The following is a 14,546-nucleotide window of genomic DNA, read 5'->3' on the forward strand; positions in this document are numbered from 1 at the left end:
GGAGCTCAGCCAAGAATGCAAATACTTTTCAGAGACTGCTGTGGACTGTGGGATAGCGGAGTCCCTCAGTACCCCTCCATCTATGAGCGTCCATTGAGTCTCTGGCTTCCCGTTACGCTTGTCACCCAGCGCTGTGTATCCTGGAGATTTTTTTTCAACGCTTTGTCATTTCGTGTTCTGTAACGGAGCTCTGATAGAACAGATTTGTTCCCATACAAGCGAATCAGACATCCAGTATCTCCCATACGGTCCATGCTGGAGTCTCTTTTGGTTTGTAGACTGCATCGCCACCCGTGCTGATCAGAACTCCACGCCTGGCAAACAGGAAATGTTAATTCAAAATTTCGCGGGGCTTTTCCTGTTTACCTGCCCCTGCATCGAGTTCAGATTGCTGTCCAGAGCTGTCCAGTGGTGCACTGTTGGATACCGCCCGGAGGCCAATAACCTCGACTTCCGTCCACACTAACCGTAATCCGATATGTTAATATCGAATTTAGCGCTACTCCTCTCGTCAGGGAGGACTACAGAAATCTGTATAAAGAGACCTTTATATCGATATAAAGGGCATTGTAGTGTGGACGGGTACAGCGTTAAATCTATTTAACGCTCTTTAAATCGATTTAAACGCATAGTGTAGACCAGGCCTGAGAAAAACTCACCTCAGAATACCCTTCACCCCAGTAACCAGGGCATTTACCTGAGATGGGGGTGACCTGGGTTCAGATTCCTGTTCTAGAGCAGGATTTGAACCTAAGTCTCCCTGCTGCCAGAAGGTATAATGCAGGCATCCCCATTTTTTATGAATCTAGCCCTTTATTTTCTTGGCTTTTATTACGGAAAAAAAAATGAATTGTTTTGGATCAAATAAAACACTTATTCTGACATGAAACATTTTGTTTCTAGTTTAACAAAATATATTTTTATTTGAATTTTTTTTTCTAAATTTTTTGGTTCTCAAAAAATTCTGAAAAAAAGTTGATTTTGGTTTGACTCAAGCAATTTTTTTTAAAACAAATTTTTGCAACTGCCAGTGAACCAAAATTAAATACAACCCCCACACATTTGAAGAGATCTAAATAGGAGTGCCAGGTGCTCCTGCTAAGGGCAACAGTAACGTGCAGCATTCTGCATTTTGTGTGGGGAAAGCTCCTATACTGGCCTGACTTTGAAGAACCTATGTTGCTGCTTATCCACTTGCACCTCCCTCTTCTTTCCCATGACAATTTTCCATGAAGAAACAATTTAAGCAGTCTCACATCTAGACAATCAACTCAATGAAATAACAATGGGCTTGGATGTATATTACTGTTATTAAATGGTATAGGGGATTTATTTTCTTAGAGTAAAATGTAATGAACTCAAAATAAGTGAGATCATTTTAGCTGGATAGTAGCTCTCGAGTGACCAATTTTAAACTGGAGCTTAAACTTGAGCCTCAAAAGAGTAAGCAACAACAGCATCATTTCATTTTCAGTTAGCTTGTGTATTGCTGTTTTTTGGAAGCATTATTGAGTAAAAGATAAAATCTCAAGATTAAATCTTTTACTTGTAAAGATAGTCTAAAATAGCACAGCAACAATAGCAGTTTAATCTCTTTCAATCAATCTTTCAGCCATCTGAAACTGAATTAAGCCTGCACAACTCTATTTTTGATCAGATTGCTTGCTTAAGTCCATTAATTTATAATTCATTATATGCCTGTTCTCGCATAAAAGTGAATATATTTAATTCTACAAATATATTCTTCAAAGAAGGACTAGCTTTTCAAAAAAGAGACTGCATGCTAATTATTATTCATTTTTGAGGAATATTTAAATATAGGTTACACACATTTGCGAGTAAACAAACACAGACTGAGAAACGAAATATGAGCATGTATCGGAGAAAATATATAAAAATTATATAACAAAAAAGTTCAAGAGCGGTACAATTTCACTTATGCACTCAAAATTTAGGACAAGCCCAATTTCAGATCGCCCATGCAACCTTAATTCAGTCCCTTTGTGTGTATGCACTATGGTATGGTATTTAATTACATGCCATGTAACAATTTTATCTGTGAGACAAGGTGGGTGAAGTAATATCTTTTATTGGTCCAACTTCTGTTGACAGAGAAAACTTTTCAAGCTTGCACTGAGCTCCTCTTCAGGTCTGGAAAATGTATTCAGTGTGCCTCAGCTACATACAAGGCAGAACAGATGTTTAGCACAAGTTCTAACCACATATTTCAATGGACCATTCAAGGTGATCTGGTCCATCAACACCTCTCCAGTCATGGGGAAGGGCAGCTGGCCTGGGAGTGGTGATAGTGGGATACGGATTGTTGTAATAAGCCATCCATTTAGTGCCTTCATTCAGTCCATGATTTTAGAGTATCTAACAAAGTTATGAATTTAAGATCCAATAATACTCTTTTGAAGGTGTTGTGCTGGTTTCCTATCATGATGAGGACTGAGAGGTCAGGTATAAAGTGATCGATCTGTAATAAGCGTTCACTCACAGCTTATATGGTGTGTTTGTCTTTTATCCTTTTTTGTGTGAGTGTATTCAAGAGCGTAGTGATTATGTCACTTTACTCACATATTGAACCTGCTTCAGAAAAGACATAAATCCCCCTCCACTATGCACTCTGTGCCAAAGTTCTGTCCTTGACTCCGTAAGTCCTGCGTTTCCTGGCAGATTTTGCTAGCCTCAGAGCTCACTGTGACCCTCCACATAGCCCTTCTCTCTCTAGAGGCAAGGGTCACAGCTTACTGAGCCATTTTCATCATAAGCCAACAACAGAGGTGAGGAGAAGCTATGCTCCCTTGCACAGTCTCTGTTGTCTCCCAGTCTCAGTGATTAATCAGGGAGGAGAGGGGGGAGCCTGGGCCCGCCATCTACTCTGGGATCCAGCCAGGGACCCTAAAATTAGCAGCTATGGAAGCTGCCTTTTTGGAAATAAGACATGTACAATTTCCTGGGCCACTTTCCCACAGCAGCCCCCACTCAATATTTTCTTTACCGTTACCTCAGGGCCTCCTTCCTTGCACCTGATATACATTCATACTGCTTCATTCCTCCAACAGCATGACTCCCTCCTACAGCTCCTGACACCAGTGCCTCACTGACTAACTGGGAGGCTTTTAACTAGTTCCAGCCAGCCCTTGATTGGCTTCAGGTGTCCCAATCAATCTAGCTATCTCCACTGCCTTCTAGAAGGATCTTAATTGGCCCCAGGTGTCTTGATTAACCTGGAGCAACTGCCATTTGGTTACCATGGTACCAAGAATTTGTTTAGCCTGGGGATGACATACCTGTTCCTCACTACTTTACTGTAGCCATCTGGCCTCACCCCATCACAATTCCCAATTGTCATTTAATATCCCACACACTGGATCCCAAAGGGGGTAGCATACTTGATGGGAATCACAGGCTGAAAGAAATCTTTCCTGACCCACCCCCATTCTTGAAGCCTTCAAACAACCATCGAACCCCTCTAAACTCATAATCAGAAACAAACTCCCCCACAGACTAGGACAGAGAAACAAAGTGGCACCAATGCCTGTCAAAACAACAGATGCAAAACCTGTAGACATATCTCTCCATTCTACAATGATCAACACCCCCACAACACACCTTTCAGGATTCATGGGTCTTACACATGCCTATCACAACATGTGGTGTACCTCATCTAGAATAATAAATGCCTCAATAACAGCTATATGGGTGAAGCAGGACAATTACCACATTCTTGAATGAACTCGCACAAAAAATTATAAAAGACAAAAACACTGTCATCTTTTCATGAACAGTTCTCTCAGAGCAATCGCTGTCTATCTGACCATCACTTAGAAAAGTTAGATGCCTGCAAGTCACCAGGGCCTGATGAAATGCATCCTAGAATACTCAAGGAGTTAATAGAGGAGGTATCTGAGCCTCTAGCTATTATCTTTGGAAAGTCATGGGAGAGGAGAGATTCAGAAGACTGGAAAAGGGCCAATATAGTGCCCATCTATAAAAGGAAAATAAAAACAACCCAGGAAACTACAGACAGTTGGTTTAACTTCTGTGCCAGGAAGATAATGGAGCAAGTAATTAAAGAAATCATCTGCAAACATTGGAAGTGGTAAGTGATAGGAATAGCCAGCATGATTTGTAAAGAACAAAGTCGTGTCAAACCAATCTGATAGCTTTCTTTGATAATAACGAGTCTTGTGGATAGGAGAACCGGTGATGTGTATACCTATCTTTAGTAGGCATTTGATACGGTCTCGCATGATATCCTATCGGATAAACTAGGCAATACAATTTAGATGGGGCTACAATAAGGTGGGTGCATAACTGGCTGGATAACCGCCTCAGAGAGTAGTTATTAATGGCTCCAATCCTGCTGGAAAGGTTATAACAAGTGGGGTTCCGCAGGTGTCCTTTTGGGACGCTCTGTTAATATCTTCATCAACGACTTAGATGTTGCATAGAAAGTACGCTTATTAAGTTGCGGACAATACCAAACTGGGAGGGGATTGCAACTGCTCTGGAGAACCAGGGTAAAAATTCAAAATGATCTGGACAATTGGAAGAAATGGTCTGAGGGACCGATGAAGTTCATAAAGGACAAATGCAAAGTGCTCCACTTAGGAAGGAACAATCAGTTTCACACATACAGAATGGAAAGAGACTGTCTAGGAGGTAGTATGCAGAAAGAGATCTAGGGTCATAGTGGATTACAAGCTAATATGAATCAACAGTGTGATACTGTTGCAAAAAAACAACGTGATCTGGGATGCATAACAGGTGTGTGAACAACACGAGAAGTCTTCTTCCACTCTACTCTGCGCTGGTTAGCCTCAACTGGAGTATTGTGTCCATTCTGGCACCCCAATTCAAGAAATGATGTGGAGAAATTGGAGAGGGTCTAGAGAAGAGCAACAAGAATGATTAAAGATCTTGAGAACATGACGTATGAAGGAAGCTGAAAGAATTGGGTTTATTTAGTTTGGAAAGAAGAAGACTGAGAGGGAACATGATAGAGGTTCTAAAAGGGTGTGATCAGGAGGGAGAAACTTGTTCACCGTTAGCCTTAATGATAGAACAAGAAGCAATGGGTTAAACTGCAGCCAAGGAGATTTAGGTTGGACATTAGGAAAAGTTCCTAACTGCCAGGGTAGTTAAAAACTGGAATAATTGCGCTAGGGAGGTTGGATCTCCATCCTGGAATATTTAAGAGTAGGTTAGAGAATGTTATCAGGGATGGTCTGACAGTATTTGGGCCTCCATGAGGGCAGGGACTGGACTCGATGACCTCTCGGGTCCCTTCCAGTCTAGAATCTATAAATCACCTATAGCTGCCAATCCCATGTCACTTCACCTTGAACCCATCCCTTGAAATGCATATTAACTACTTATGCTAAACAATCTGTTCCAACTTGTATTTAGCTGTTCACCTCTGAGTACCTCAGCAAGGTATTTCCGTAGAGATAAGGAGGTGTTAGTACGTTATACAAGTGCTGGTGAGACCTTACCTGGAATATTTGTGCAGTTCTGGTCTCCATGTAAGAAGAATTAATCAAACTGGAACAAGTACAGAGAAGGCTCTAGGATATCTGAGGAATGGAAAACCTGTCTATGAAAGGAGACTCAAAGAAGTTGGTAGTTTAGCCTAACCAAAAGAATGCTGAGTGGAGATATGATTGCTCTCTATAAAATATACAGAGGACAAATACCAGGGAATATTTAAGACTCGTACAATGAGACACAAAGAACAAATAGATATAAACTGGCCATCAGGAAGTTTAGACTTGAAATTAGATGAAGGTTTCTAAGGAGTGAAGTTCTGGAATAGCCTTCCAAGGACAGCAGTGGAGGCAAAATATGTATCTGGCTTCAAGACTAAACTTGATAAATTTATGAAGGGGATGGTATGATGGGATAGCCTAATTCTGGCAATTAATTGATCTTTGACTATTAGTGGTAAATATGTACAGTGGCCTGTGATGGGATACTAGATAAGGTGGGATCTGAGTTACTACAGAGAATTCTTTCCTGAGTATCTGGCTGGTGAGTCTTGCCTACATGCTCAGGGTTTAGCTGATCGCCATATTTGGGGTCGGGAAGGAATTTTCCTCCAGGGAAGATTGGCAGAAGTCCAGGGTGTTTTTCGCCTTCCTCTGTAGCGTGGGGCATGGGTCACTTGCTGCAGGATTCTCTGCACCTTGAAGTCTTTAAACCACAAGTTGAGGACTTCAATATCTCAGACATAGGTCAGAGGTTTGTTACAGGAGTGGGTGGGTGATATTCTGTGGCCTGTGTTGTGCAGGAGGTAAGACTGGAAAATCGTAATGGTTCTTTCTGACTTTAAAATCTATGAGTCTACATTTTCCGGATCTGAAGAAGAGTTCTGTGTAAGTTCAAAAGCTTTTCTCTCTCATCTGCAGAAGTTGGTCACCCACCCTTTTTTTCTCTAATATCTTGGGACCAGCATGGCTACAAAAATACTTCATACAATTTTATCTGTCATCCTACGAACTTTTATTTTTTTTATGAGTATCACTTATGATCCTAACAGTCATTGTGAACTAGACTATTCATTTGCTAGTAGGATCCTGGCACATAGCAAATACATTGTCTGGGGTGATATACCAGGCCCATCCATGGCCACTAACCATTGAATAACATTATCCTGACAAGACTTTTGAGGAAATCAGAGATACTAACTGTTAATATCTCTCTGTACCATCAAGTGAAAAACAGTTGAATGCCATAATTCCTCTCAAGGGCTGGATCATGGAAAATCCCAGTGTAAGAAGACAAAAATTCTCACAAATTGACTTTAAAAGGGACACGCTTTCTAAGCATGAGGCAGAGACCATCACCAAAGGAGAAGACTGAGCAGGAGGAGTGGGATGCAGGAGGATGCTGGACTTCCTGGAGCACACTGATCAAAATTCAAAATGGAGGAGTAAACTGAAGGAGGGTCTTATGTGTGGCAAGATGAGGCCCTGAAACATAAACCCTTGTATCAGAGGTCCGGTATGAGACCTAAGGCCTGAGATAAAATAATGGTCAAGACTTTGCTAACATAAAGCAAAGTTAAGCTGTGAGCCAGAGGCAGGCCCTGCTCACAGAAGTTGGCAAGAAGGCTGATAGTTGCACATTTACATATAGTTAAAAGGTATCAAGTATGTGTGCCAGGATGGCACCTGAACATTCCAGTACGAACACATTCCACAGAGATAAAAAGGAAAAGACTGACCCATCCTAAAGACAAGGTCAAAAGGATAACATGATGGATAGACTTGTTTGTTTGAATCACCATGTACCAGGAGAGAAGTAGCACCCTAACGCGTAGATAGGTTGTACCTCGATGCGTCAGGAGTGATGTATAACTTGTTTGTAGCTGTGTCTAAGAATGCATCCCCGAGCGGATGTCTTTGTCTGGCCTAGGGGGCAGTGGTAAATCCCACCACTGACTGAGCAGGTCCATTGTCAGGGAGTACATATGTACTAGCAGAACTGTGGACATCTGATCCAGGGAGCTAGAGACTATTTCGTTTGGCAATAAACCTGACTGGGTGCCTTTGTACCTTATCAGAGTCTGTGGTCATCGAGATCTGCTGTGCCAGCTATCTGTGCAGACAGCACACAGGGAGAACAGACACACACACGCAGCCAACTGTTATCAACACTGAACAGAGCCGAGTACCACACAGGTGACCTCTGACGACATTATGTGCCAGTAATTTTTGCCTAGACCTGTAGGTCTTGTGCTTTTCTATGAGTAAAATATGAATATTTAAGATGTTCCCTCATGAAGTGTGTGTGTTACTTGCTTTAACTATCACATAGTCCCTGAAGAGAAACTGTAAAGCAGAGTTAACGCGAATGTCCATAAGATCAGAAAAATGGTACATTTAGCACAGTATCCTGTCTTCCAACACAGGCTAGTGCAAGATTCTTCACAGTGATCCATCTACTGATTGATCCATCCCGTTGTCCAGTCCTCGCTTCTAGCACTCAGAGGTTTAGGGACACCCAGAGTGTGAGGCTGAATCCCTGGCCATCATGGCTAATAGATTCATGGAAGATAGGTCCATTAATATCTATTTAATTCTTTTTTGAATCCAGTTACACCTTTGGCCTACACAACATCCCCTGGCAATGAGTTCCAGAGGTTGATTTTGTGTTTTGTGAAGGACACTTCCTTTTGTTAGTTTTCAACAAGCTTCCTATTAATTTCATTGGGTGACCGCTGGTTCTTGTGTTATGTGAAGGGGTAAACAACTCTTCCTTATTCACTTTCTTCACATCATTCATGATTTTATAGATCTCCAACACAGAACCCTTTAGTCATCTCTTTTTGAAGCTGAAAAGTCCCAGTCTTTTCAAACACTCCTCATATGCAAGCTGTTCCATAACCCTAATCATTTTTGTTTTTATGTATTTATATGGTGGCATTATGATATATTATGTGTACCTTTCCTTACGGTTCCTAACATTCTGTTTAGCTTATTTGACTGCCACTGCACACTGAGCAGATCTTTTCAGAGAACTATACACAATGACTCCAGGATCTCTTTCTTGAGTGATAACAGCTAATTTAGATCCCATCATTTTGTATGTATAATGGGGATTATGTTTTCCATGTGCATTGCTTTGCATTTATCAACATTGAATTTCATCTGCCATTTTGTTGCCCAGTCACCCAGTTTTCTGAGAGTCCTTTGTAATTCTTTGCAGGCTGCTTTGGACTTAACTATCTTAATTAATTTTGTATCTTCTGTAAACTTTGCCACCTTACTGTTTACCTGTTTTTCCAGATCATTTATGAACATGTTGAACAGCACAGGTACCAGTTCAGATCTTTGGAGGATCCCTCTATTTAGCTCTCTCCATTGTGAAATCTGAGCATTTATTCCTACTCTTTTGTTTCTATCTTTTAACCAGTACTGACCATCCCTCTTACCCCATTAACTGCTTACTTTGACTAAGAGCCTTTGGTGAAAGACCTTGTCAAAGGCTTTCTGAAAGTCCTAGTACGCTATATCCAGTGGTTCACCCTTGTCCACATGTTTGTAAATATCCTCAGAGAATTCTAATGGTACCCATGAAGGTGGAGTTCTGGGTGGTATAGTTAAGTAACTGGAGAGACTTGGAGGGGATCAGCATTTGTCTTGAGGCCTAGGGCCACATCCCAAAAAGGATATTAGACACAAAGTCTGTTTAAAAAAACATATTTAGAGGCAGTATCTGCATATACTGAGATACAGTAAGCTTAGAAGCATGCAGAATTCAAAGGCTGGGTACAATACAGCAGTCTGGTGTCTACTAGAAGGGAAGATTCTGCCAGGGCTGTAACATGATCACATACTATTTTTCCCACAGGATCCTTGCCTCTGTTACTGCTGAAATATTCCAAACGAATTCAGTTCGAAGCAGACCCCCAGCACTGAAAAGTTCAGCCTGAATTGCTGCAATTTGGCAGTTAAAAGCAACCAAAAACAGGATCTTATAATGGAAACTGTTTTCATTTTTATCTATTAGACTCACTGACAGGTCTGATGATCATTTAATACCTTTGAAGTGTTAATTAGTGTACCACCAAATAGAAAGACTATAGCACTATATTCAGCTATGTATGATGAACTGAATAATAATATTCTGATTTAACATAATTGATATATTAGTATTTAAAGACAATTTTCCTTACTTCCTTATTTAATTTACTTTGCTGTTGTCACATTAATACACTCTGCGTTGCTGAGATTCACTGAATTGCAATTTGTTGGTAGTTTATAAAATGCCATTGCATTAACTTGCATGTTAAAATGATGCGTTAAATTAGAAAAGGAGATTTCATATAACAATAAGAATTTGCAATTTACCTCAAATTGTCACTTGAATACTGTTCTTTAAAAGCCAAGTTTTACACTGCCACCACGAGAAAAAATGTGAGATATATTATACAGTGCAACAAATACCCATTTTGAGTTTATAGTCTCACTAGGTATTTCCTTTAAACTTCAATTCCATCTTATGCATTCATACATAAAATAGGTTTTTGTAAACCTGAGAATGTTGTCTCATCACTTTGCCCCAGACTTACCATGACTATTTGATAGATCCTTAGCTTCCTGATGGGTTGCCAGAATTACCCATAGTGTCCTTACAACTATTGGTGAATGGGATCCAGGATCAAATTTTATGTAATGTAGTGCACTTCAATTACCAGGTGCCAAAAGTAACACTGCCCTCAGCCTCAGTGAGCTTTGTATAAACAAATTCTAAGCGCAATGACATATCACACATGCTGTCCTATAAAGTGGTCAGGCATTATTACTTAAATTTTTCAACTGAGGGAAGAAGAAAAAAATCCACCCTTTATTCACAATGATTTTAAAAGTACAGGAGTACAAAGATGATAGATATTGTATCACATATGTTTGATATGTTTTATTTTTACATATTTAATATAAGTATAATCATCAGTAAACAGCACACATGAACAGGTGAATACAGATCCTACTGTGGAATGATAACTTAAGCTATGAAGAGGTCTATTTGCATGCCGGGAAAAAATAATAACAAATAGCTTGTGTAAGTACAGGATTGAAGGTATACTCAGCTTCTACCTCATCTGTATTCGTGACTTACAGGATATTCTCCTGTTTCTTTCTAATTTAATTACAAAATCATTGATTCTGAGTGATGATTTATCAAGTGCAAAAATCAATGAAGATTCCATTCCAGAAAAATTGCATTTTGATGAATATCCAGGTGGATATAGACAAAAACTGACAGCAGCATTGACATATTCTAGCTTTCTAATAAAGATGAATATGCAGATCTATTCAGCAGTCTGAAATGTGCTTTATCTTGAGCTGGGGAGGGGTTAAATCTCCAAGTGATAAATGTAACCCTCAGGGCAAGAGCTTGATTATGAGTAATGAAGGAAGACATCAGTGAGATAGGGCCTGTCTTTACATAGACTAGATTTTCTGTGACTTGCATTCTACTGATGATTTAAAGCAAAGATCTAAATTAATGGAAAAATACATCACACATACAATTTATCTAACGTAAAAAAGCCAAATAAACATACCCCGAAAGGTATATTTCACAAGGAATGTTGCTACTTTATGTGTAAACAATATTAAATGAATATCTGAAAGATATTTATTTTATAATATAATGGTAGCTACTACTCAGCTTAAGGGCAGTAGAATCTAGACTTTAGCTTTTTACTACACAGACCTCTGGTTTCTAAAGAAAAATGTACACCACAACCAGTTCAATTCACATTATTTTTGATATAATATATTTCCTACCTTGGAACTGGGCATTAAATCCTTTCCGTCGGTGGTTACTGTCAGATGTGAAATGGAGTCGTAACCAGTTTTTGCTGCTGATAACAGGAGAAGGCAGGTTCATGCCAGTCAACCTGGAAAAAAAAATGTATTTAAGATACAGTGAAACAAAAACGTGTATTTTAGATTGATTTAAAGGAAAAAGACCAAGTGAAATTAAATATACTGATCACAGTGTGCATCATGCGTCTGATAGTTGTGATGCAGTAGTATCAATTACTGTATTTTCCTTTTCACATAGTTCTTTGATAGTTAAATTGGTTTCTCCTTCTCTCATTATTATGGGAAATGTAGTGGGAGAGAAAATTTCTTAAGTTTCTTTTTTCAGCTGCTAATTTCTCTGCAGAAAAGTTAGCAAGTGATCTTATGACAAAATATCAAAATGTATAAGGTCATATTTATCAGAAATGTTGGTAAACAGTTGCAGAGAATGGTATTCGGTAACAAATTGATACACTGCCTTAAATGAAATGTTATTAATTTTAGAAGAACAATATAAATGTTATATCTCATATCTCATTTACAAGGACATCAACCTAGCAAGAAAAACTCTCTGTATTATAGGTTTCAGGTGGTAGCCGTGTTATTCTGAATAGCAAAAACAATAAGGAATCCTTGTGGCACCTTAGAGACTAACAAATGTATTTGGGCATAAGCTTTCGTGGGCTAAAACCCACTTCATCAGATTCATGGAGTGAAACATACAGTAGGCAGGTATAAATACATAGCATATGAAAAAATGGAAGTTACTTTAGCAAGTGGAGGATCAGTGCTAATGACCCAATTCAATTAAGTTGGAAGTGGGCTATTCTCAGCAGTTGGCAAGAAGGAGTGGAAATCACTTTCGTAGTGCTAATGAGGCCATCGTAAACAAGGTGGCCCATTTCAAACAGTTGACAAGAAGGTGCGAGTATTTAGCAAAATGAAATTAGTTTTTGTTAGTTGTGTTATCTGTTGGTAAATATCCTTGCAAGCCCCTACTTTCTGCACTCCGAGTGCTACAGTTAGTAAATATTAACCATTTATGATTTTTGTGTGTTAAACTCTGATAATTCTTTTCTTACTAACTGTTCTCCCAGAAACCTTATAGTTACTTACAAAAAGCATGTCTGACTTCTAAGGCCTCAGAGTGTTGGTTCTTAACCTGAACCTGGAGGGTGGCCAGTATTCAAAAATGTATATAATGAAGTATTGGGCTATACCTAATCATCCTCAGTGTCTCTAAATCTGTGAAAGTTTAGATATCTGGGGGAAAAGATCTCTTAAAACTAATGGAAGATATTGACAGACGTATTTTACGATAAACAAAACTGACTAATTGAAGAGGGTTGCTAATGATCCAGTTATGTTCTGTGATTGATGAGAGATATTTGTTATTGCTGATGTTTTCTGTGATAAATGAAATAATGACCCATTGAAAGAAGTTTTTAACCCATTAGGGAGTACTTGTTGCAACAGGTGCTCTAATTAACAATTGGGTTTGAAATCCCTTTAGCTTATTGATCATGTAACCTAAGATACCATATAAGGAATTCCATTAGTAATTAGGTAACATGAGAATTTGAAAACAGAACATGGTGAAATTAATTTTGGGAAAATAATATTCCCTCCCCTTTGTCTCACACCTATATCAGGAAAGAGGTTTGGGGAGTTAGATTGGGGAATGTATTCTACCAGCATCTCACCAGTGACAGAGGGAGGCAACATGGGCCACCTGTTCGTAATACACAAGAGTGGTAACATATGTAGTCCTTCTGTATTATGTATAGTGTTGTATTTGTTTGATAATCTTTGATTAAATAATTCCATTTAAGCCTGTTATTTTAACAATCTCACATTATTATTGTTGTTAAATTAAACTCAAACAGGCAACACATCTGCAAATTTTATCAGCAGTGATTTTATATTTACTTGTACATTATTGAAGAAAATCTTGAATAGCATCATCCCTGATTAGGGTTGCCAGGCATTCAGTTTTTGACTGGAATGCCTGGTCGAAAAGGGATGCTGGTGGTTCCAGTCAGTACCACTGACCAGGCCATTAAAATCTGGTCAGTGGTGAAGCTGGGTTAAGGCAGAATCCCTGCCTGCCCTGGCTCTGTGCAGCTCCTGGAAGTGGCTGAAATGTTCCTAGACACAGGGGTGATCAGGAAAGCTCTGTGTGTTGGCCCCACCATGAGTGCTGGCTCTGCAGCTCTAATTGGCCAGAAACCATGGCCAATGAGAGCTGAGGGGGTGGTGTGAAGTAAGCACTGCCAGGTTGGAGCTGCACCCCAATCCTCTGCCCCAGGGCAGAATCCCCTCCCACACCCAAAGTCCCTCCCGGAGCCCTCACCCCAAACCCATGCCTTCACCCTAAGCTCCAGTCTTCACCCTAATCCTCTTCCCCAGCCCATAGGCCCATCCCTCAACCTGAACCCCTCATTTCTGGCCCCATCCCAGAGCCTGCATCCCCTTCCTCCCTCCAACCCCCTGCTTCTGCCCAGTGAAACAGAGTGAGGGTGGGGGTGATCCAGCGACAAAGGGAGGCGGGATGAAATGAGTGGGGGCGGGGCCTCAGAGAAGGGACGAGGTAGGGCAAGGAGGTTTGGTTTTGTGCGATTAGAAAGTTGGCAACTCCAGTACTGATCCCTGTTGAACCCCATTAGAAATACTCTCATTCAATGATAATTGCCCATCTTTTTGAGATCTGTAAATTTGCCAAGTCTTAACTCAGTTAACATCTGCTCAACTGACATTGTATAATTATAACTTTTTAATCAGAATGCCATGTGTGCTAAGTCAAACAACTTAAAACATTTTTATGTATTACATCTATCCAGTTACTTTTATCAACCAAACTTGTAATCTCATCAAGAAACGAAATCAGATTTGTTTGACAAGTTCTGTTTTTCATAAACTATGTTGACTGGCTTTAATTTTATCCTTATCTTTTAATTTTTTATTAATTGATTCCCATATCAAATTGGGAAACTGCAAGACTATAGAGTGGTACCATTAACAATTTACTAATTTCATTGTGCATCTAAGTCAGGTTGCAGGAATACTTAGCGAATAGTGCAAACATTGAGGTTGTTTTCCTGATTGTCTAAAAACAAATTGTCAAGGATTTTTTTTTATTATTATTATTATTACAACAGTTTTTTTTTCCTTTAGAGTGTGACTATGACAACTTCACCATTCTTTCAAACAGCTTCTTAC

The 14,546-nt window shown here is 39.6% G+C and overlaps 1 protein-coding gene across 1 annotated transcript in view; it reads right to left on the reverse strand.

The window, feature by feature from the left end:
• Positions 1-14,546, reverse strand: part of CSMD1 (CUB and Sushi multiple domains 1) — a 2,093,217-nt gene that overhangs the window by 858,762 nt on the left and 1,219,909 nt on the right. The window contains exon 6 of the mRNA XM_075063712.1: positions 11,307-11,419. Coding sequence (XP_074919813.1) covers positions 11,307-11,419 — 113 coding nt within the window. The remainder of the gene's footprint in view (positions 1-11,306; positions 11,420-14,546) is intronic.

This window comes from Chelonoidis abingdonii, chromosome 3, assembly GCF_003597395.2.
Source record: "Chelonoidis abingdonii isolate Lonesome George chromosome 3, CheloAbing_2.0, whole genome shotgun sequence".
NCBI classification, from domain to species: domain Eukaryota; kingdom Metazoa; phylum Chordata; order Testudines; family Testudinidae; genus Chelonoidis; species Chelonoidis abingdonii.